At 40.5% G+C, this 25,898-nt stretch overlaps 1 protein-coding gene across 2 annotated transcripts in view; it reads right to left on the reverse strand.

The window, feature by feature from the left end:
- Window positions 1–185: 185 nt before the first annotated feature.
- TNPO1 (transportin 1) overlaps window positions 186–25,898 on the reverse strand; it is a 1,741,771-nt gene continuing 1,716,058 nt past the window's right edge. The window contains exons 23-24 of one of the 2 annotated variants that reach the window (XM_078675276.1): window positions 20,908–21,050; window positions 186–8,256 (exon numbers count right to left, since the gene is read on the reverse strand). In XM_078675276.1, the coding sequence (XP_078531402.1) occupies window positions 20,943–21,050 (108 nt within the window). In that variant the 3' untranslated portion in view covers window positions 186–8,256; window positions 20,908–20,942. Of the gene's footprint in view, window positions 8,257–20,907; window positions 21,051–25,898 lie in introns of those variants that run through there. The other variant, XR_013607056.1, reaches the window with a different exon arrangement.

Raw genomic sequence — 25,898 nt, forward strand, 5'->3', positions numbered from 1 at the left:
GTGGGATATTGATCCAAGGGCAAATAATCTAAAGCTAAACACATAGATGTAGTCAATGGAAGGCCAAAAAGGAAAATACTGAGCTCCCACCTCAGTAAACTCAATGAAATAACACTGGTGTTAAGAACATCTTTTATTTGACTAATCTTTTGCTATCGACCCCACAGAAACCACAATGCAAAAAGTATATTTAAAACAACTTTATTAACGTAGTCGAGCAAAGATTAACATTCACATCTATTATGTCACATCATACAAATGTAAATACAAAAATTACTACAGTACAATATATATTCTCTGCATGATCCAAAATATTTGGTGGCCCCAAAAAACTCTAAAATTCAGCAGCTTATCAAAAATTAAAATCATACTCTATTTAAAATGAAGTGTTGCTGGCACAGAGGCAAACTTCAAAAGTAGCATTCAAATTTAGTACAGCTTCTGAGGTTACAAGAAGATATGTTTGAAGGAAACATTCTAACATTGTGGCAGGACAAGGAAACATCCATTTTAAAGCAGTAAAACAAATCCAATACAACCTAAATTGTCAGCAGAAAGATCCCGTCACTTTGGCTGATTCTAAGCTTCAATACAATACAAATCTATGTTAAAATTCCTTTAAATCCAACTGTTAAGGAAGGGTTGAACAGAAAAGGTATATAACACACACACACACACACACACTGTAATGCGTGCAACTCAGCACCATCAGTTTACATGTTTAAGTAGCTTCCTGCTGCCATTCAAACCAAATCAAGAAGGAATCCTCATCACAGTGTAAGAATCTTAATCAGTCATGGCTATTATTTCCAAATTGCTTGTGCCTTCACTTCCCTAAAGAGGAGAAATGTACATGTCTACTTAACTGTCTTATAGAAAAGAGTAAATCACATCTTAAATAACCTACATAGTACGTCAGTTGAACGCTGGTTTTCGGTTAAGACTTGCTTTTTTTTGCTAAACATCATGGGTGCTTTCATTGTACAACTATATGGATTTCCCACTATTGTAATTAACGGTCTAAATTCACTAATCTTTTCTTACACGGTCTCAGGTGAGGCCAAAATCTTTTTTTGATTTAATAGCAGAAGAATCTTAAAAGGTATTCAACTTTACAAGAAGTAAATATGTGTAAACCAAGTTTAACAGTAAAACTATGATTAGCAAGTTGAACAAAAGTGCGTTTTTCTCCAGCATAATGGCTACAATTAGACAAAAGATATACTCATTGCAGCTTATGGCTTGACTAAAGATTAGAAAATAACCTGTTTTGATACTTCGCTGGTCAAGAGTGTGTGGATGTTACATGGGTTATACATACAGGTACATTCGTTTATTATAGGCTCAAGAAAGGACACACATGGCAGTAGCAGTAATATGAAGGAGTGGCATAAATACTTTGCCTATTTTTGGAAATACGTTTTATCCAGTACTAGTAAATGCTGTGTATACAACACAGGTTTCTAAAACTGGATGTGTGCACTTGTATGTAGATGCAGTCTTCTCTAGGGAAGAATGTTCTTGCACCATATTTGCAATATTCAATATGAATTAAATAGCAGGTCTTGTCGTATGATGCCAAAATCATCATGATTCCACAGTGAAAGGACAATTTGGATTATTCAAACAGCCATTCTACAAAGCATATATACATATGAAAATATGTGAAAAGTGGAATTAAGACATCTTTGAAAATTATGTGCACTAAATAAGAAGGGGCACAAGGTTAGTCACCTGAGATTCAACGATTATAGTATATTTTATTGGAATTGCAAGGCATATAAATTCAGGAAAGCCACTTAAATAAAGAGCAGTATTCTGTGGTACAGTATGCACAGCTTAGTTATATCAGACAAGGGCACAAGAAACAACATCTGCAGCTCGGTTTACATAAATTGAGATTCATTTGCTACTTTTAAAATGTTAAACCATGTTTTTGACAGATCAATTTCTAGCTTTCCGAAAATGACTGAAAAGCAAATATAAAGGTGCAGGATAGTATACATTTCATACAAGTACTTAACTACTCAAAGGAACCCACAAGAATATTTCATATTACTTATAATGGAAATGGTTCCTTCTGGTAAATGAGCACATCTCATTGAATGTGACAAGCCAATTTTACAACAGAAAAACCAAAGATAGTTAATTGGTTTCTGTTCCCAACATAAATTGTTCAGCCATATTTTTTCATTAGGTTCCTTCGTAGAGAAGCCAAACAGAAAAAAGTCATATATAAAAACAGTAAACACAGACCTCCTGAGGTTCCTACAACAAAATATTTCAAGTAGAAAATGTACAAACATCAGTTAGCAGCGGTTATTTCTGTAGTATAGCACACTAACAGCACTTTATTCAGTGTGAAAAGCAGATGAATTATGCAGTGCTTTTAGCATGCCAAGAGGCAGAAACACTGGAATGTAACGAGACAAAACACACGCTTATAAACATTCAGTCAACATTCAACAATAATCAAGACTGCACCTCCGGAATAAATAGGCTTTATATATCCCAGGGTGGTATTTAAATTGTTCAGGCTGAATTAAATAGTTTATTACTTCAAATGTAAAACTATTTTATGTGGAACCTAGAAATTACGATTGTTTTAAATCTTAATAGAACACTCAACAAAATCCCTCAAAACCTTTTTGACAGCACTAAACAAGGAGTTTACTTTTGATGGTTTATTGATTGCCGTTTAAAATCATGCCAGGTGCTAAATATATGTAATCATGGAATCATTTTGTGGAGCAAACACTTTTTTACTACTAATAAATGTAGTTGTGAAACAACTGCATTAAAAATGCATGTAATGGCCAATTTTACACCCACTGTGAAATGTCCAATGAAAAGAAACAAAACAAAAAAAGCATTGTTACAGTTTTTACCTCACTTAAAATTTGTCAAATGTTTCATGTTAAAACCTTCCAATCACAGTTCCGTAAACAAAAAAAGTGCAATGTATACAATGTTGCTTGTAACATCTCATTTTTACTTAAAAGGTTGTACAATAAATGTATAATTACATTTCTAATGGGGGATCATGACACTTTGCCAATGCTTGACTTTTACAAACAAGCCCAAATTGTGGAAAGCAGTTTCGTAAGGAGAGGTAATTCAACATTTGGTACCCAACCATCAATTTAGCAAATATTCTTGCTATTCGAGTTCCAACGAGGGGGACTATAAAGTCCTAGAAGTGAGAATTTACTGATCTCCATGGTCGGCTTACATTCCTCATAAACATTGTTAGCAGTAGGAGAAATAATGCTTACAGGAATATAAAGCAATTGCAGATTTACTTTTAAAAGATTTTTGAGAGGAACTCATGCTTATACAGCAGTAAGTCTCCCAGACCCACTTATACTGTTTGACAGATCTGCTTCCGCTCCAAAATAGCAAAACCAGACTGAAGGAAAAATAACCATCAACTAGCTTACCCATCTTTTTAAGAATGCACTAGTGCAAGGCTACGAAGAATGGAAAAACAGAACAAGGGAACTTGAAAGAAATGGCAAGAGTGTATACTGTTTAGAAATACAACACTGTCTATTTAATGTCAGACCCGATGCAGAAAGACTAAGTTCTAAAAACCTTATTCTTCCCATCCAGCACTGAAGATCAAAGAAACTAAGTTTGATAGAGTGGGAGAATGGAATTTGAGAGAATTTTCAGGGGGAAGTCTAGCTAAAACAGACATGGGGAACTGCAGCCTTCCCAGGCAGAATTTAATGAAGGTAATAAAACACAACCAATATGAGCTGCTATTGCCACCTAAAGAACACACCTGGTGAGTTCACTGCTAAGCAAAACCCATTAACATATTGAGTCTACATACGTATGAGTAGCTCTCTATGTGGCTTAACGAAGCTGATTGCCAATCTGAAAGATAGCTGGAGAAGGTAAGATCACAGTTACTCAGTCATGCTGACAAAGTGCCCATGAACTTGGCCAAGGGAACTCGCGTATACACAAACAGGTCATTCTTTTTCAGTATCAAAAAGAAGAAAGCATGATGATATAGGAACATCTACTTAAACTATGAACTAGTGAATTGTGCTCTGAAATATTGATGTGTAGATTATTCTGGTCTTGTGACCACAGAGAATATTAAAGTCAATTTGCTGCAATTGGAATCTACTACAGTTTCCCAGGGTGTAGGGTTGCTGCAAAAAAGTATCTGCGCTAAACCAAGCCCATAAGAGTACAGACAACACTTAAAGCAGGTCCATCAGGCGACCTGAATACTGCCTAATGGCGCAGGACCACCAACTGATGAGAACGCAAGCCTGGATTCACATACAATAAATATGCAAATGTCATTAGTGTTGCTGCAAGAGATCCAATGTAAGTGAAATCACCTTATGGAACAGGACTGCATCTAGGATGAGTTTGTTTATCCACTAGCAGGAAGGCATATATTATTCTTGTCCATGTGACAATAAATTTGGGTCGCAAAACAGACTAATGGTAAACTTTGATATCAAGTGGAAACTCACAAAACAGCAAATAAAGTGCCTTGGGAAGTGAACTTTGTCTATGCAGAGTAATAACGCTAGTTAGTGAAGGTTGTTGAATGAATTGTTCCTGTGTTGGTATACCCCTAAGTAACCAGATGCCAGATTCTTGTGGGCCAAGTTATTTGTAAGAATTTTAAATCCTAAGCAAGATCTGAATAGGAGACCCTCCAAATGTATGCAATAAGAGAAAAAAAGGCAAACTGTCTGCACCATACAGATTGCTATATTAATTTCGTCTAAGAAAGAACTTCTGTACCAAAGATCATATTCATCATGACACTGATACAACATGCATTTACTGACACCTTTAAGATCAAGGTGAATCCAAATATAAGCATTTAGCTCAGGCCTAGGCAGGAACTGAGCTTGAAACTTAAAGTTTCCCCCATCTTAAGGGATAGATAATAGAAAGATTAATAAAGAAGCGTGTGAGGTATCTTTAGTTACCGTGTAAAAATTTGATGTAACATCAATTTAGTACATAGTTAAGAAAGATATGGGTTCTGAGAAGAGTCCGAGGAAAGAACCAAAGACTAGCCTATTATTTCAGCCTGTTACCTTTTTTAAGGAGGCATCTAAAGGAGTGATATTTGGGGAGACATAAGAACAAAATATAGACAACCACACCAAAGCATGGTGTAGTGAAATCTCAATTGCCCTGATCTTGGAAATAGTTAAAGTGGGAAAACCCATTATGATAACTGATTTGCCTTCCTCGCCATCTTGCAAAAGAATAGTAAAGGTATCCCAGGTAACATATGTAAGTAAACTCAACAACTCCAAGATATGATGGCACCACTTTGCTAGAATTAGGAAGCACTATTGGACCTACATGACAATGAGAGATACAATCTTTGGCAACACATACATTTGCACAGTTGGAAGTAAAGGTATTCTAATGTATGACACTCTAGTAAGTGTCTAAAGGCAAAAAGGCCTCAGATTAGATGCTCAGACAGGAATTTCGGTCTTTGACTTGGATAATGTTTTTTCACAACTTTATGACCAGTTGGTAAAGCAAAGGCAGACATTTTCTAATCTGGCAGAACTGCTGAAAAGTAGAATGGCCAAGTGTTAACAACAGATACAGCCAAAGATTTAGCAACCCCTCTTTAGGACTGGATTGCAAGATAGTAAGACAATTGAAAGAGTGCCATGGCCATATAGTAAGTCAGACACGGGTTGGACAGAGATAGCGGGCCCCTATTTTCTTTTAACACAGAGATTCCAGCTGTTATAAACCGAAAATCTTTACAGACTATTTAGTGCACAGAGTAGGTTTTTCTGAAAATTACCACAAGGTGGCAAAATCCGTTGTGTTGTCACCCATTGAAAAAGAACTTGCGGTGCTCAAATACTAGGATGGACTCTAGTTGGAAGAGCCCAATATACTGATTGCAGCCACAGCCGCCAAAGGGGGAGCGGCGTTACAGTTGCCACATTGCTCAGGACATTAAGGAACTGGATCTTGAAAGCAGCATGTTACTGAGCGGTCACAGAACATAAGATTTCCAGCACCTTTATGGTTAAGTTCTACAACACATGAAATCTAGAGAACTGGCTGTAGGGATTTTGAAAAAGTGAACACTAACATCAGAGTTAGTCTGTTATATTAACTTTGATCAGATGTTTGAATATCTTCTACTTTGTGACTATGGAGGAAGGTTAAAGGTGATTTTTCTTTCCTTGTGTCTGCAAAAGGTCACACCAACAGTAAATAAAGTAATATTACTTTCATCTATCTTGCTTGAGGGCAAACAACTCATGAAATCACTTGCATTTGTTAGTGGCCATGTAGAGTGGACAGAGCCCAGTCTGGTGTCTTGGGTCATATTGAATAATGGATAAAGGGTTAATATTCATTAGAACCTCAAATTTCACATCTTAATAATCATAGCATTATCTAGAATTCAAAGCAGAAGCGAACACAAACAACTATTCCTAGAAAGGAACGTCTATCTTTCAGCAATATGTATAACTGCAAATGAAAGGTGACATGAACTAAAAATGTGACTTAACAGTGTAATTGGCTTGTTATTCAATGGAACACAGCCTGTATTAATAGAAAACTATGGTGTCACATCTGACCAGCCAAATTCTAGCCATTTTACTTCATCCTGTTCATCACCATCATGGGATACCCTTTGATGCAGTCTTAATTTAGACACAGACAATTATTATAACACATAACCGAGTGTACCATTTATGGTTCCACATTCACAGTACATAAGAAAATACACATGGAAGTAAAAGTAAGAGGTTAAATTAACAAGGGTTTATTCACAGGAATACATGTAACTATAGAAAGTAACATAATAGCTAAACCAATGAAAATAAAGGGATCAAAACCAACTTTTGCTTTTAACCTGCACCACTGTGTACCTATCCAGGGCAATGCGTGCCACCAACATGCACCAGTACAGTGCAGGTACCCTGCTTCACATCCGCTAAACTTAACTTCTCTTTAAGATCATGCTTTGAACAAAGTATAGCAGATAGTTTGTTGGGTGGTAATAAACACTGTAATATAAAACAACTACGTTTTCATGTTCTACATTTGTCCTTTCGTGCCATCTAACATTTAAGTAGCCTTGTAACTGATTTAATTTTAAACATGTTAATCTTTAAGGTTCTTATATAACATACTAGCATATTAACCATGCAGAAAGCACATCACATTGATAGCACTGGCAGGATTTTGCACAGGTATATCAGCTTTCCACATTGTGCGGGTTACTCACAATACAATGACAGTCGTATTTCTATTGATCCTAATGTGATTTTTAAAGGCCTAGCTGAAGTCTACAGTATTTTATATTTCTATTCTTTAGCATAAAATCCACAGAACCTAAGAGGGTTAATTGTGAATGCAAGGCTATGATCGGTAATCTGCAATACAAATCTGGCACAACATGGGTAAATGAATACATGTCTGGCCCGGTGCAATGCAAGCATGTCACTTAAAATAAATTGAGTTACTTCCAACCATTATGAGCCATAATGCATGTTTTGAAAACAATGTCCTGGCAAAAAATGAAAATACAACAACTAAATCACCTCCATTTGTTAATGTTTTAATGTCAAACTAAAATGTATTCTCTCTTTAGCTGATTATGCCCCCAAAAAAGATGGCAACTTGCTTAATGTTTCAATTTATGGCAGGTGAGCTCTACATTTTTGGGTGAAATGCTTTAAACTGCAGGTGACTGCTTCTCCTATGGACAGAAGGCTGCATTTTAAAATGCATTGACTTCATCTGTGTCGTTTTTTATCAACATGCAAATACTCAGACATCCCATCAGTGGGATAAATTAAAGTAGAACTCTCACATAAAAATAAATTCCTTTTGCTGTTTTGTAACCCCTATTCTTAAGATTTCCTTTTTTGTGCACTAAACAATTTTTCCTGGCTTACATATAAGTCCTAGTTTGGTAAGTTTCATGGTAATAATCCAGAATGTGCTGCTTGGTGAATAAGATTTGCTCTTTTGCTTCTTCACATCCAGTGCAGAGTTGTAAAGGAGACATTTTCTACCCACAAAGGCTCCAGATGTTAAAACGCTTCCCAACATCGACTTAATACAGTGACGGCAACACCTCCCACCCGGCCCTCCCGCCCCTCCCAGTAGGGTTGGGTTTGTACTGTATTCCCTACTGGTTTACCCTTCCCCCCACGTAAAGGGTAACATTTGTCCTTGGGTGCAGAGGCTCCCTCATTGTCTCCCAGACTGAAGGACCTGTGGAGAAACAAAAACACAGCATAATTAAAATTGTGCTTTTGGGAAAGAGCGGATTTAAACTAAAGTCTTTTTAAACATACAAGTCATACATTAATAAATAAAATAACAATTTACTTACCTTCAATAACGCTCTTTCTGGTAGAGACTAACTGTAAATTTCTCACCTTTTCAATATTCTTCAGGCGTCAGACTGAATCCTGAACTTTTTCAGCAGTACCTACGAGCGCCGGTAGGTGGCACCGTTCAACTCTGCACTGCCACTGTTCTGCTCTGGAAATGACATGTGGAGTCTATATCGGCACCATTCCTGCGCACCAACATCAGTTGCTTTCAAAGTGGCCCGTGCCCCAGATGCAGAGCCCCAATAGCAAATTGATGGTGATCAGAGTGAAGATTCTTAGACTTGGGATCCTATTATTAGAAAGAGTACAAATCAGAAAATGGGGAAGGTTGAGGGGAGGTGGGGTGGTGAGGCATATGCAATAAGAGTGTGAATGGACTCAAATCAAAGTTCTGTAGGACCGATTAGGCCATATGCCCCTCTTGACGGACATGGCTGTCCAAGCAGTAATGCTTCATGAATGTATCGAGTGACAGCCACGGAGCTGCTTGGCTGTTGCCCAGCACAGAACTCAGCATGCCAATGGAGTGGTAGCAGCTTTAGACCTGGTAGAATGAGGCTGTAGTCTTTCCAGAAGCTGCGTCTTGGCCAATGTGTAGTAAATATTAATGCAGGGCATGATTCAGTGGGAGATTAAAGATTGTATCCTTTAATAGTACCCAAAGCAAAGCCTTGCTGGGCTTTGCTCCCCAGGGTAAATACTTGCTGGGCTTTGCTCTGACAACAAAACGTCAGATACCTTTGCCGAAGATGGCCTATCTACCACGTGCCAACCAAGCCACAAATTTGTCACAAACACAGAAGTATACGGTTTTTGTCAAGGGACTCCTGGCTGTCAAGTTAACATCAACCACCTTCGGAGGAAGATCAGGGGTGTCCAGCTGATGCCGCTCTGTCTTCAAGCAAGAAAGCGGGGATAGCGATGTCCCTAGTGCAGAACTCTGACCCATTGCTGCGACAGCAATGCTCCATGAGGGGTAGCCTGATCGGACGACAGATGCTCATTCCGAAGAGCTCTGGACACCATAGCCTGTGCCCAATCCTGGGCTACTAGGATGACTTGGCCTGGTTATTTCTGATCTTCTTCCAAACGCAACGCAGATGAAGCTTTGATGTAAAGGCATACAGGAGTTCCAACATAGGTGGAACATGTCTCCTAGTGAGAAAGACCTTGGAACCTCCAATATACTGAACTGTTGACATTGAGCCTTGTCAGTGGTGGCAAATCGATAGAGAAATGTTTCTTACCATTCACAGAAGAGTGAAACTGTACTGGATGCAACTACAATTCGTGATCTGTTAGGTGTTAATGGCGGAGTTCGTCCTGCAAGGTGGTTCACCACCAGCAAATTTCCTTAATTATCCAGCCAGTTCCAGATGCACAGAACCTCCTGGGACAGAGTTTGTGACTCCACCTGCCCGGTCTGTTGCAGAAGTACATGATGCTGGTGTTGTTTGTAAGCAGCTGTATCACCCTCCCCTTGAAATGGAAGGAAGGCAGGCTTATAACACAAAGCAGATGGCCCTCAGCTCCAGAAGTTATGGACCCGAGAGTCTGCCAGAGACCAGAGAGACCTCAGAGTGCCACCTCTCTTAGGTGGCTGCCCCATTCCAGAAGAGATGTAGTGGTCACCACTACCGCTGACACTCTCCGATAAGTAGCCACCATTGCAGATCTTTTGCCACCTCCTATGATATCTTTACATGGTCGGAGAGGTCTCCTTGATGTTAGGCCCACTGAAACTTCAGATCCCACTGCAGAGTCTACAAATGCCACCTGGGGTGCTTGACAAGAAGGATACAGGAAACCATTAATGCCAGTCGCCTTAGAATCAACCTCACTGAAATCCAGGACAGAGGCTGAAAGATGAGGCTCATAGTCTGAATGTCCTAGACTCTCCTTTTCAGGGAAAAGGCACAAAACAGTTCAATCTTTCTCAAAATCTGCAAGTATTTTTGAACACTAATGATATTTATGATGAATATAATCATAACCGCTATATTAATAATGTTGCACTTAAGAGGATTTTATTCAGAGTTTTACAAGAGTGTTTATTAATATAATTTAGCTATGCCACATTTTTGCAGAGCCACTATTTTATTAAAATTAATGATTATTTGGTGCTCCTGCTCATTACCCCTCTCAATCAATGTCCCCCTGCGTGTCTTCTCTACCCACAGTCTTCGCAGAGCACAGGACACTGTTACATAAGAGGTTATTTTCCTTAGCGAGAGTGTATTGTGAATTAAACTTTCTTCACGTACCCAAAGTATCATTCTGAAGGACATTTTGATTGGAAATTCTCGTGTAGGCTTGTGAGATCACTGGTGTACGAGCCTTTGTTTGAAAGGTTTTCATGTTGTGTTGTACATGCCTGGACTGTGTTGTTGTTGTGGAATAAAATGGAAGATTTCATCTTCCTTAGAAATGGGTTAGTGTTATAAATAATCATTTGTGTGATGATCATCATTCTGATTTATCGAATGTCTTATTGCTAGTAATGACGTGCTGTGATTTCAGTTTTTTCCCTAATTACAGAAGAAGAAAATGTGTATAAAAATCCCTTAGTTAAGGGGTGAGGCAGAGACTTTTCGTTTTCCTTACTGGACTCTGTCCATTTAGAGAGAGCCTTTCCTTTTTCCTCTAGGGATGATGTTTGTTTTAACTGTGTACTCTGTAACTGAGCCTTCATATCATTTGAATTCTTAAGTATTGCTGATTTTGTAATTAAAGCCTTGAACTTTTCATTGGTCTAAAACTAAGTTATTAAGCGGACCCAGTCATTTATTAAACTACTCTGCTATTTTGTTAGGCCTGATGACAAAGAGGGTGGTGACTTACATTAAGGGTGCTGAATTTTGGGATGATCAAAATATTGGAGTGCAGTAAAACATTGAAGTTTGGCCCCCAGGATGATTGCGCAAGAGCACCTAATTTTTGTGGGGAACCCCTAGAATAGTCCATAAACAATTTACTTTAGATTTCCATGTCTTTAACTCCTTCGCTGCTGCCGTCGGCCGTTACGCGAGCTACCTCCCTGGTGCTGCGCACGTCCAATGGCCGACGCGGCCACACCCGTTTCTTCGAACGTTCAGCACTGGCGCTGAACGTTCGAAGCAGCAAACGGGTTAATGCCCAAGCCGAAGGGGAAAGACGTTTTTGTAACTCTGCCAAACGTTCGGTGTTGGAGACTCACAAGAAGTGATTTGCTGAGCAGTACTGAAAGATCTGGAGAGTACGTATGAATAGGGTGAATTGATTTAGGAGTAGTAAATGTATTTGTGCTGTATGTTGGAGTATGTATTTGCGAAAAATTATTTCTCTTTTTGTTGTGAGTTTTTTGGATATGCAATGACGATTGTGGGTTCATTTTAATATTTTATTGGTTCTATAGATTGGTTTAGTTATAGGATTCGTCGAAATCCAAGATCGAGAGATACTGGTTTTACTCGTCTGCAATTGTGTGTAGCGTGAAGCGCCACAGACACATTGATAAGGACTCTGAACTAACGAGTTTTCCTTTTCAGGATTATGTGCTTAATTTGGGTTGGTGATTCTTACTCGAGTGCAGGGAGCAGGCGCATTGAATAGGGTGAATTAACACTGGACGGGAATCTGCCTAGTGTGAACTGAAATACTTTGTAAAAGGGTTCTTTTGTATTCCTTGTTTTTTTTCCTTTTTTTACATTTTGTTCTTGTTTCTGAAGTTTCTTGTTTTGTGATTGAGTTGTTTTACTTGATTTACTGACTTTCTCTTCCTCCCTTGGGTAAACAGACACGATTTCTTTGCTTTTTGAGTAAAGAGAGGTTTTGTGATTCTTTTCCTATTCAAGGATAAGTTGTGCTGTGATAGGTTAGTAAGCTTGGGAGTCATGCTGGGATTGGTAATACTTCACAACAAATCAGTGCTCTGACTGGTTGCTTACTGACGTAGCTGCACTGTAATAGGTTAACCTGTGAAAGAGCAGAACTGTGATTGGTTGTTTGTTTGCTGTGATTTTTTTAGCTCGTTTTGAGTAGAAATAATGGGAGAAAAACCCAAGGCTACTGTGGTCCTTATGGAAAGTCAAATTACCAGCAGAAGGAACGCCAACTTATTGAATGATAGATTTAATACTATATGTGTGCCTGGTTTTCAGATTGGACTAAATATACTGCACATGAAGGTTTACAATTTACATTAGAGGGTACCTTTAATGTTAGGAAGCTGGATTTCTTGAGGCAAACCATGTACGACATGAAGCTGCTGCCTAGATCTACATTGTTTGAAGCTCTTAATAAATGGGACTGCATGGCAAAAGAAAGCAGCAAAAAAGGTGCAAATCGAATTTAAGCATTGGCTTGAGAGTAAAGCGGATCAACAGGAAAAGAGCTGGATGGAGGCTAGGATTGAGTATGTAAAAACATTCCCTGCTATAGTTAATGAGAATCATGACAAACACAAGATGAATAATAAAAAACATTATTCTGATCGATAATTTCTTTAATGAGCTCATGAATTCTAGGCCTCTTCCCTACATGGAAAAATCAGTGGAAACGAGGGGGGTTAGCTCAGACCTGGATATGTGTGCTGGGAGAGGTGGTGGTACGGTTATGCAGTGTTCTACTACTATTGTAGCATTAGAGTGCACCAGCAGATACAGTGATGGCTGCTGTGCTAGCACAAGTGAGAATACACAATTGGGAGTGCAGATTCAGGTTGCTACACCTCTAAGAACAGTGGTAGTTGAAGAAGCTCCTGAGCAAATTAATATTGTTTTTGATTTGAATTTGGTGAGGTGCTGCAGGGAAATATTGAATCAAATAGACTTCAAAACTTACAATACAGATAAAATTAGATATGTGAGTAAAGAAGCAACCAGATGAGCAAAAGAAGCACACACGAGAAGAATTAGCTGACAAATTAGTGATTGACATCTGCAAGATAAAAAATGTAAAACGAAATTATAAAATAAAGTTGACATGAAAACAAGGGATTGGAATGATTTGAAGAAATATCAAGAAGGATATCACATAAAAAGAGAATGAAAGGAACTAAAAGGTAGGGCAAGAGGTGCTGCAAGTTATTTGGAAGTTGTGACAGGAGAGGTTTTGAAGCTTTCTTTGAGAAAAGTTCATGGAGGGAATTTTGTGCATGTGCCATGGACTCGAGCGAATTTTTATGCATTTACTGATAATTTCCGCAAGTTGAGAGGAGCCAGGAAAATGGTATGAAGAGATGCATCAATTGACACACATTTCCCAGATGCTGTAGGCTAATCTAAATACAGTATTTGAGATTGTGGTTTCTAGTTATTTGTGGGTTGAGTGCAAGACTGTTGTTGGCAAACCTACACAAGAATAAGCAAGGATTATTCCTAGTGGTGCTCCTTCTGAAGAAGTATCTACTAAATACAATAATCTGATTAAATATTTGAAAAATCGAGTTCCTGAAAAGGATGTAAATGCGAATAAAATCTTCAGAACTTCACACAAGTCTAAAAAGTTGGTGCATGCCTTTTATGAGAGGTTTATGCAGATTTTCACGAGACAAAGTCGAGCCGTAGACCCCAAAAGGGATAGGGCTAGTGGACTCGTATCAGCTTTCCTGAATGATTTAAGACCAGAGATTGGTAATCACAATCAGCAAAGTGAACTTTGTTGGCAGACAAAGTATTGATGACTTTTTGGAATTGGTGAATTGTAGGAGTGACTATCTTGAACTGTAGTGACAACATTTTAAAGAAAAGTTGTTGATTGTGCAAACAAAACAATTGGAGAAAGAATCTAGAAATCAGATGGGTTCAAATGCAAATATGAATTTTCTTCAGTCTGGAGTGAATGCAATAAACCAGATGTAGATGCAAAATAGTGGTAGAGGTGATGATATTAATATGTGTTGAAATTATATAAACTAATACTGCTTGTTGCTTTTGTAGAAGGGCCGGACACTGGTTTCAGAGGAATGTGGAACATATTTCACAGATGAAGAGTAATAATGTAGCTCTGAATATGCAAAATACTGGACCAAAAGTGCAAAGTCAGAAATCATTTTGAATGACAATGCCTACAGCCCCAGTAATACAGCAAAACATGAGTAACAATATGCACTATAGTGTAGGGTGCCAGTGGAATTAATTGATTCTGAGTGATGAGTTGCCAGGGAGTAGTTTCAAAATGACGGTGCCGGAGGGGGAGAAGGATTGCCTACTTGAAGCAGTCCTAGAGGTAGACCAAATATGCCAATACGTTGACAGAGAAGTCAATGGCCATCCCGTTTCATTTTTGATGGATACAGGTGCTACCCGTTTTACAGTAAGTTCTGTGGGAGTCCAAAGCCTACTCTTCCTCTTGGGAGGAGAAGTCCAAGTTGTAGGGATCACTAAGAAACAAATTAATAATCAGGCTATAGCAGATGTTCTAGTTATGGACAGATGGAGAAGAACCACCAATATAATTTGTGTGATTTGAGTCCTGTGAACTTGTTGAGAAGGGACTTGCTCTGCCAAATGAATTATGTATTTTATTGCACACCACATGGTGTTGCGATAGATATACAAGTTGAGGATTCTATGTTCAAAATAAATTCTTTAGATTCAATAGTGGAGTTATTCCCAGTTTTAAAATCTATTTGCGTTTCAATTTTTGAATATAGTTCTCGTGTGGTGCAGAATTCCACATGGGTATATGGAAATTCCTTCAAATTTTTGCCAAATCCTGAAGAAATTCTGGAGTTAGAAGTTGCCATTTAATTCAGTGGATATGCAATATATTGGTGACCTACTGGTCCCATCCAAGACAAAAGAGGGCTACAAACTTGATACAATTGCCTTGTTAAATAATCTATGTGAAAATGAAAAGGTGTTCCCAACTAAAATGCAGTTCTGTAGAAAGTCACCTTTCTTGGACACCATATTGAAAAAGGTGTGATGGTGATCTCAAAAGAACGCATTTTTACAATTCTGTAATTTAGTCAGCTGACCACCCAGGAGGAGGTTTGGATGTTTCTTGGGATTGTTGAGTACGGTCGTCAGTGGATCCCAAACTTTTCCTTGAAAGGAAAGCCTTTAGTAAGGCAGACATTTAGCAGTGTCCAAGATCAGGGACCATTTGATGAATGCATTGACAGATTTAAGAAATTTAAAAGTTTGACTTATGTGCCCGCCCTCTAGATGTTTGGTTACAATTTAATGTTTTTTCTGGTCTGTCGCAAGAGAACTGGGTGTGCACTTTTGTTTCTTACACAGAAATCTGGATGTTTCATGAGCCCAATGGCATATTTTTCTGCTGTTCAGGGCCCAGTAGCTCTAAGTCTTCCAGGTTGCTTGAAATCTGATTCAGCGGTTTGCATCACTTTTGAATAAAGTGAAGGGATCGTCATGGGCGGTACTCAGATTGTATATGTTCCACATTCAGTCGAAGTCCTTTTTGACAAGAACGAGAACCCAACATATAACAAAAAAATGAACTGATTCGTTATGTAAAGCTCATACTTGTATCAGAAAATATCTCTACTAGGAGATGCAATGTCTTGAACCCAGCAATGATGTCTCCTATTCAAAGAGTTGTCACGACAAGGAAAATGATGATGGGACTGATGACGAATCAGACCACGCCTACATTGAGGAGAATGAGTTATATATACAACCAATACCAGATATTAAAGAAACACCTTTGGAAATTGCTGATCTGACATTGTTGATGGTCCTTGCTTCCAATGTGGAGCCTTAAGAGCTGCCTATGTAGCTTATTCCATTTCTGTGACAATAGAAGCATCTCTCTGCCAAATGTAAGTTCAGCACGAGTGGCAGAACTGGTTGCCTTAACAAGAGCTTATTCTACTGCCATAAAAAGCCCACCCTGTGAGGGAAAGGAAGAGGTGACTGAATACTAGGTGCCAACAGACTGACATACCAGATCGCCTGTGCCCAATCAGGGTCAGCTGTGCCAGATCCTCCCAAACCTTCTGCAGGACCTTTGACAAACGCAAATGGATGAAAATGCTACTGAAAGCCCTTAGACTAGCAGAATCTGAAGGTATCCCTAGGACACATTCAGAGAGAAGTGACGTCGCAAAGAGATCCTGGTATTGACAACCTAATGTGGTGAAGATCAGCTCAGTCTCTTTGGGATGTAGTTTCCACTTGTCTCTCCAGTGAGACGTGTCTGAGAGCATCCGTTCTTATGCGGAGGAAACCTACAAGATAAGCATCTACCTGGAGAATTCCCCATTAATGCATCCACCAACATGTGAATCACCTCCCAACAAAGGATCTACATAGGCACACCATCCGGTTGATGACAATGGACATTGGTAGTGTCTATTGATAATCTAAAAGGCAAATACTGAGATGGGAGGCAGAAATGTTTTCAAGGAAAGAAGTATTGCCTGCAGCTCCAGGACATTTCTGTCAAGGTACTGCTCGGACGGATGACCAAAGGTCTAGTGACATCATGTCAGCCAGATGGGCCCTCGAGCCCAATGAGGAGATGCCTCTGGAGGGCTGAAAGTTGGACCTAACAAAGGGTCCTTCCACTAGTGTAGCTCAGAGAGGACAGTTGTTAGCATCTACACCCAAGCCGAAAGGCTCCACAGACCAGGCATTCTCTGCTGTTGCAGGATTCACCAGAGTATCTTTATCCGCCATCTGGCAAGGAGTAACAGTGTAATACATGAGGCAAGAGGCCAAGTAGATCGAAGACCTGCCGAAGCAGCAGTTGCTTCTAAATTTCAGAACCACCTCCTCAATAATCAAGAACCTCCAAATAGGAGATGAAAGCTTTCATGTGAGTTGTGTAAAGAGACACTCCTACAAAGGTTAACCTTTGCAATAGAGTGAGGCGAGACTTTTACACAACGAGTAAAGCCAAGTTGTGAAGGAGTGACACTGTGTTGAATGTATTACACGACCACTACAATACTCTTTAACAAGCAAGTCAGTTAAATAGAGAAATTCATAGTCTCAGTGACCGACAAAGTGAAGGTGCCACATCTGCCAGCACTTTTGAAAAAACATGCAGTGCTAATGTCAGCCTAAATCGGCAAGATAAAACTGCTAGTGCTGGGGATCTCACAGTGAACCTTTAGGCAACATCTGAGGTGGAGGCACATTGAAAGATTAAAACCTGAACAGCCACAAAACCATGTCTCGCAGGAAGACTGGGTTAAGCACTTTAAACCACAATATGCCCGAAGTCCTTTTGAGTTAAAAATAGTGGTACCCAGCCATGTGGTTTATGTGGAAGATGTTTTTAATGGTAAAGATGTTATGCTAGCTCTTGAGGCAGTGGTGGGTGGCAGTACGCCGGGCCCAGATGGCGTCCCAGTCGACCTGCTTTTACATGATAAAACTACTTGGGGCGGATATATAGTCCTACTGGCCAACACAGTTGCAAAAGGATCCCCAATACCAGAGTACTGGGAAGGAGCCGAAATAATCCCCGTATATATGAAGGGAGATAAATCATTGCCGGGGAACTATCGACCAATTAGCCTGATAAGACTCCCTGCAAAAGATTGTGGGGAGGCTGACCGGTAATAAGATCCAGGAGTTTATAGAAGAGCATAGTATACTATCCTCCCTCCATGCAGGTTTTATGGCTTACACCAGTACCATCGACCAGGTGTTTCGTTTTATTCTACTATACTGGAAGACAGTGGTTCTGGGTAAAGGCAGCTTACGTGCCTCCTTTGTTGACTTAAAGTCAGCATTTGATTTTGTTCCCCGCTCCAGCCTGCGGGTGATTTTTCAGGATATGGGGTTGCCCATAGAACTCCTTACACTCATTATGAGATTGCATGAGGATAATTATGCCAAAATCCGGAGGGGTTCCCAGGGCAAGGTTACTGGCAAATTTCTGATAGAGAGAGGGGTGCACCAGAGTTGTGTAATGGCACCCACACTATTTTCATTGTTTATCAATGGTATAGTTGATTGCATGACATCTGTGAATATGGATGTCCCGATTTAAGCTGGTGAAAAAATTCCCATTGTAATGTTTGCGGACGACACATTGATTATTTAGAAGACACCGAGCCAGCTAATGCGAGGCTTGGTCATTTTTGGAGAGTTTTGCTCTGCGCGGGGCCTAGACGTCAATGTGCCGAAAAGAAAATGTATGACTTAATCAACATAGAGCTTTTAAAGGTAACATTTTAATGAACAATCGTCCTTTGGAACAAGTAAAATCATTTGTATACTTGGGAGTAAATAGACAGAATGACCTAAAGTGGAACCAACAAATTGACTTGGCCACACTCAACCACAGGCAATTGTCGGGAGCATTACAATTGGCACACAAAAAGTCTTTTATAAAACCAAATTAGACCAGTGCTCCAAGTCTATGATATAAAAGTAGTTCGCTCTGCCCTCTATGGTGTAGAACTATCGGGGGTTGAGAATATGTCCAAACTCTTATCCGAAAGCAGGTTCTTACGTAGCATCACCAATCTCCCCCGAAGCACGCCACTGTGCCCCCTATTATATGACCTTGGTAGGAAATCTTTGACTGATGTTGCAAAGCTACGTCCAGTGTTATTTGGAGAAGGCTGTGGGCAACACCTGAATTGGCGACATATGCCGCAGGCCTTTTGGATTTAATAAAATCTGACACCTTCAGCAAGATTGGCTGACATTGTGGAATTAGAGATGTTGTGGGCGAAAATTGGTATGAAAGTACTTTGGGAGGATCCAGCCAATGCTTGCTTCCCTTCAAAGAACATTCTTAAAGAGAAATACTTGGAGACGGTCACATATAATATTCTGAGATCTAATGAATCATCTTCACTTACAGGGATCTTTCTGGAATTCAAATACACTCCTAGTTTGGAAGCATATTGGGACGCAATATCTAAACCACTCTATAGAAATTTGTATTTTCAGTTCCACTTGATAGAAAATTGTATTTTCAGTTGAGGGTGTGTTCCTTGACCATTAGATCCTTTACATCAAGGTGGTCTAAAACATGTGATAAAAAGTGTCCTAACTGCATGGACCACACAGAATCTATTGCACACATGCTATTTGTTTGCCCAGCTTATGTGGAACCCCGAAGAGTATGGTTGAGGCCCATATGTAAGCTACTGGGCACTAGCAAGTGTGCGGAAACGAAAAGGATTATACGCACCAGTACGCTACTTCCTATTTCCTTAGCAGTAGCAAAATTCTCAGGGTGGGCGTGGGCAATAAGATCGAAAGCTATATCCCTATGAACTGCGTATACTAATTTTATCCAGCTAGTTTATCGTCCTAGTGACGTAGACAGAGATCCTTATAAACATTTTCAGTTTTCTCTTTAGCCCTAGGTTAAATTACCCAAGTCATAACCTGTTTTACTGTGTTCCTCTGCTCAATAATCTAGAAGAAATATTGTTATTGTAGATACTAAGTTTATCTTTTATTTGAAATTAATTCACTATTAGTATGCAATTAGGCTTACCAAACAGGTTATTTTTAATTATATATGATAAACTGTTTTAATGTTGAGTGCTTTTATGAAGACTGTCGAATACAGCTTGATTGTATTGTATTGTATTAAAATATGCATCTTGGAGATCCAGAGAAACCAGCCATTTTCCTGCAAGTACTTTTGCCTCAGGGACCATATTATGACCGTCTCTAAAACTGAGGAGTGTGCCAGAGAACACATCCTGGTGGAAAATGGGCTGTCAAGAGGGCGTAACAGAAAGGGCATGGTGTAGCCCTGGTGGATTAGCTTCCAAGAGATATTGGGCAGTTTTTCTATTCTGCATTCACAGTCCTAACTCAATCTTCTAGAAAGTGGATTTTCTGGGTACCATGTAAATTATAGATTGCTTATGCTCAACATTTTACATGAAGATGACCTCCCAAATTACAAAAAGGCTGAAACCCCGTTGATGCTATTGGACATTTTAAATAAGACATACAATATATTTGTATCATGTTTAGGATTTATTTGGTACCAACACTAGTATTGTATGGTCCATAGCCTGCTCAGTATTATACACATCTGCCATTGTTCTCACATTTCATTAATGTATTCCTTTCACTAATGCCTTGAATGCCACAAATGACTAACAATTACATAATATTGCAAGGAACTGTTTCACACTTATTTAATTGCCCCCGTTTCCAAGTGGTTAGTAAGCAGTCCCTGTGGTTAATACAAGGAGCAAGCAGGCCTCGGATTAAAGAGTTTTACTATGAGGTAGTCTCTTTAGTTTATTTTCCTGCTATAAGAAAAGTTCAGACATCAAACAGGATTTTATTGCATTAGGTGCTCTCCACTCATCTTACCATGATTTTTCTTACCAGCTGGGAACTCAGGTGATGTTATTATCAGTCGCTGACAATTCAGGAAGGTCGGGTAGTTTTGTCATGGTTGTTATTTTCTCGTTCACCTTCAAAATTATTTTTGCATCCACACAACCTCAGATGCAATGGCAGCAATTGTACTATGCCAAACTGATAGTTTCCTTAAAGCACCATTCTGGTTTATTACGGTGCTTTTACAATTCACCGAGTAGAAGCAAATAGTTGCCAATGTATGTACTGCAATGACTTACCCCTAATGATGACACTGCAGCTACAGCATAAGAGCTTAAACTCCATAGTACGCTGCAAGACGTTCTTTGAGAGGAGGGGGAAATTGATCTGAGAATCGCCTCCAATTGTCATCCCCTACTTGGTCCTTAAATCCGTGAAGAATCTGCAAACACAAAAAGATACCCAAGACTTGAGCAACAAGAAACAATCTTGCCAAATCAAATTACTTTCTCAACATATCTTCAATATCATTATATCTTCAGGCAATAGACATGCTTTGAAATTCCATAGCAGACCTCTCCAACAGCTGGGTTCAGGGACTGAAGATACTGTGTAAGATATGTGTAGCAATGTAAATATTGGTAATTGCATAAATTAGACATAATTTACTACCACTCAATCAACAACTGCCTAGTTCTCCAAACTTCCATTCAATCATCATGTGCATTCTGGGACGCTATGGCTTAGGATGCTCTATATGTCATTTAATTGAGTCGGACAGCATTAAGATACCTCATCAGGTAAGGTAGCCTATCTGTCACCTGCACATCTCCGTGTTAGATTCCTCTAAGAACTTGTATCTGTAATAGATCCACGCTTCAAAAGAAAACCTTCAGTCACACATGTTTTATTACAGGTTTGTGTAAAGCTCTAGTTTTGCATGTGTTCCAGGCAGCCTCCTCAAGAGGCAAACATGTTGAAAAACATACATGTGCTGTGTAAATGAGACAGACTGAATAAACAATCCAATAAAAAATTTTAACCACAAACAGCAAAAGTTACTCAACACCATGGCTCATCACAGGTATCTTCATTAAAGTAGGGAACGCCAAATACCTCTGCCTGCTTGTGGAATCCTGCAGCACTTAAAAATGTATCAAAACATCTCTCAAAATAAGACAAATAAAATGCACATGTACAGGTAAAAACTGCTATTCATAATAAACATGAGCAATTAGAATATGCAATCGGTAATAAGGAGTGAATCAATGGGTGGATAATGTGTAGGATAAGGAACTGAAAACCGAAAGAGAAAAATTTATACAAAAGACACAACGCATCTGAACCTCATCTGACCCAAAGAATCTTAAGGCTGAAACATTTATGACAGAATTTAAGGGAAAGCGTAGTGAGTAGTAGATACAAAGGGAACGCTGATGGTATTAAAAGTGTCCACTAAGCTAAATTTGCAAATGAGAGATTTTAAAGCTGTAAGATTTCTTTGAAGATAATTTAGAATGTCCTTTACCCTTGAACAGGACAGAGATGGCACTGATCATAACGTGGCTATTAACTTGGTGGAGTTAGAAAGTGAGAGATGTTGAGGTTTAAAGCATCTGTTCCGTCTACCTCTCCATACCATTTGAAGATAAATGAATGTAAGGAGAAATGCTACTCAATTATAATCTGGTTCAGTTTTTTCATATCACAAACACGTCACTTATGGCCAAAAACAATCATTTGACCAGAAAAAGGTAGTGAATACTGCCTGCAGTCCTATGGACATTTATGTCTATAATGCTTCAGTCATAATATATGGTTCTTTGCAAATGGTATTTATTATTTGAACCTCACGATATTGCCAGACCAAGCACTGTAAAGAAAGCAGGAGAAAGAGCATAGAGCTGACTGCAGGGTGATGGAATTTCACTTTGTTTTGACTGAGGAAACAATGCTAGGAGAGGAGAAAGAACGATGAACAAGTTATTTACTTTTGGTAACACGGTTTCTGGTGGGTAATCTAACCGCAGAGTGCTCACCTTGTGAATACCCCAAGGCAGCAGACTGGATTAGGAGATTTTTTTCTTGGCAATTCTTTTGACACCAGTAGGTGGCATCGAGGGAGTTAACGTCAGGTCTGTCCCCCCCTCAGAAGTGGCATGGAGCCACAATATAACCAAACCCCACGCACGTAACGTCAGATTCTTTCTGATAACCATCAGCGCCGTCAGATGCGGAGCCTTTAGTAATCAGATTGTGCCACTGCACAGATCTGTAATTTGGAAACTGTTTAGCCTTGACCAAAAGGGTGAAGGTGGGTGGTCAGTGAGGAATCTCTGGTGTGAGTATCAACCAGAAAGAGCATTATGGAAGGTAAATAACTTGTTTTTCTGATGGATACTTCTCACCACAGATTCCTCACTTACAAGCAGATCTGTGGAACGGCTCAGACTAGGAAGTCATGCATTACAGAACAGGCAAAGAGCCCGTTCCGCCAGACCTGGCTATCCAGGCAGTACTGTTTTATGAAAGTGTAAACTGATGCCCACATCGCAGCCTGGTATATGTCACTTACAGGTACTCCACATGCCAATGCCATGGTAACTGGTGGGCCTTCGGAGGCTGCTCCTTAGCCAGTCTGTTGCAGATCTTTATACAAAGAACAATCCACCTAGAGATGGTTTGCTTCAGAGGAGGGGTGATTCAACCCCATATCTCTGGAAGTATCCATCCCACTGACATTTTATAGAGCCATATAAAAAAGGTCATCGTCAGAATGGGGAGAAAACTACACTAAAAATGCTAGTTGGTTCTGGTCAGAGGCCAACTCAAGCGGCTTCGGTCAAGAACTAAAGGTTTGATTACCTCCTCCCATTTTAGTGCCTGCAACGATTCGCAGAAACTGGCGTAGATCGTGCTGCTGGGTATGGAATCGGCACAGAAGCAGGCGCTGAACTCGAAGCAAGGAAGGAAGTGAATGAGTCGGAAGGAACCCAGTTGGAGACCTCAGAAGATCCAGGAGGCCTGAAGGTGCGTCAGAGGGAGCGGCTAAGTGCAGAAATGCAAACCATTACCTCCTTAAACACCTTAATTTGTTGTGGATTCATCGAACAGGGAACTCAAGGTGCATTGCGACCAACAGAGGAATCTGCTCCTCATTAGGTGACCAGGAGTGAGACCACAAGGCAATGCAGTGCACTACGTCAACTAGGACATGAAGTCTAGGCAAAGAAGACTTTCTTGCACCATGTGGATTAACAATAAAAAGGAGTGAACAGGCACTGAACCGCTGGTCAATCGAAGGAAATGGAGCTGTAGCAACAAAATAGAAAATCTTGGAATAGATACCCCAGCAATACCAACACCGGAGGTGGGTCTGCGAAACCAAGTTCACACTAGGAAGTCCTGGAGAACAGAATGGCCAAATAAGCCTTCTCTTCGGACTTGGCTGTCCAGGCAGTAGTGTCTTGTGAACGTGTGCAGCGATGCCCCCGTAGCTGCCTGATAGATGTCATTAAGGGGGACTCCAAATCCCAAAGCAGTGGTATATGCAGTCGCCCTGGTGAAAAGGGCGCGCAACCCCACTGGCGGCTTTCTTTGCCAAGGAATAACTAGCTTTGATGCACAAAACGACCCATCTAGAAATGGTCCATTTGTCCGTGGTCCGCCCTTTTTTGGCGTCCATGTAGCCAACAAAGAGCTGGTCATCCACCCGGAATTGTTTTGTGCGATCCAAGTAAAAGGAAAGTGCAAGCTTTGAATCCAGATGGTGGAGCCTCTCTTCTTCTTTGGAAGTGATAGTCTGTCCAATATGGAAAGGAGTAACCACTTTGGGAAGGACGGAAGGAAGGAAGGACGAGTTTTAAGGACAACCTTGTCCGGATGAACAGTCAGAAAAGGAGGTTTAGTAGAAAGAGCTTAGAGCTCACTCACCCTGCGCGCAGAGGTGATGACCACCAGAAAGGCAGTTTTCAAAGTCAGAAGCCTGAGGGGACAGTTATGTAGTGGCTCAAAGGGAGCGAACATGAGATATGGGAACAAGAGGAAAAAGATGAGTAATGCCCTTATGGGTGATTTACAACAAGGGACTTGAAAAGAGAAGTCTGATCAGGAAGCCTAAGAAAGGCTGAAATGGCCAAGAGGTAGTCCTTTAGAGTGCACAGAACAAGCCCTGCTGGGCCTAAGAAAGGAGGAACAATAGGACCTCTGAAAGAGAGGCAAAAAGAGGATCCACAACCTTTGCTGTGCAACATGCCACACATTTGTTCCATCTGCAGGCGTATATAGTCTTAGTGGAGGGATGCCTGGCTGCCAAGATAACATCACAAACTTCGGGAGGCAGGTCAAACGACGTCAACTGCCGCCGCTCAATCTCCACACAAGGAATTGGAGGCTGGATAGGTTCGGGTGGAGGACCGTCCCCTGCTGCTGCAAAGAAGATCATCCCGAAGAGGCAGTCTGATCAGAGGATCGATGGCCATGTGTAGCAGCTCGGGATACCAGACTCTTCATGCCCAATCCGGTGCCACAAGAATTACTTGGGCACGGTTGCGCCTGATCTTCTTCAGCACTCTGGTCAGAAGTAGTATAGAAGACGGCAACTCCAATTGCTAAGAAAAGTGTCGCCTAGCAAGTGCCACCTTGCAAAAAATTCCAACGGGCAGAATTGCTGACATTGCGCCTGCAGCGGAGTTCGTCCGCCCTGGAGTTCAGGGAACCTGCTAGGTGTTGAACCACCAAGGATATGCCCTGTGGTTCCAGCCATGTCCAGAGGCGGAGGGCCTCTTGACATACGGTCCACGACCCCACCCCGCATGTTTGTTGCAGTACCACATGGTGGTGGTGTTGTCCGTGAAGACCTGCACTACTCTTCCCCGGACAGAGGGAAGGAATGCTTTGAGTGCAAGACGAATCGCCCCAAGCTCCAGGAGGTTGATGTGGACCCCAGACTCGACCAGAGGCCTCTGATCTCCGCCTCCTCCATGTGGCCGCCCCATCCCAAAAGTGATGCATCAGTCACCACTGTGAACTCTGGTTGGGAAAGGGAGAGGGATCCCAATCCTGGTTCGTTGACATTGAAATTGATGTGAAATGCCCTCCGAGATCTGGACGCAATCAGACAGGTTCCCCTGATGTTGTGCCCACTGGAACTTGAAGTCCCACTGCAGAGCCCGCATATGCCAACTGGTATGCTCCACCAGCAGGATGCAGGAGGCCATCAGGCCCAGAAACCAGAGGGTAATCCTGACCGAAACCCGGGATAGAGGCTGAAAGATCAGAATCATAGCCC

Source organism: Lissotriton helveticus, chromosome 2_1 (assembly GCF_964261635.1).
Source record: "Lissotriton helveticus chromosome 2_1, aLisHel1.1, whole genome shotgun sequence".
Lineage (NCBI taxonomy): Eukaryota > Metazoa > Chordata > Amphibia > Caudata > Salamandridae > Lissotriton > Lissotriton helveticus.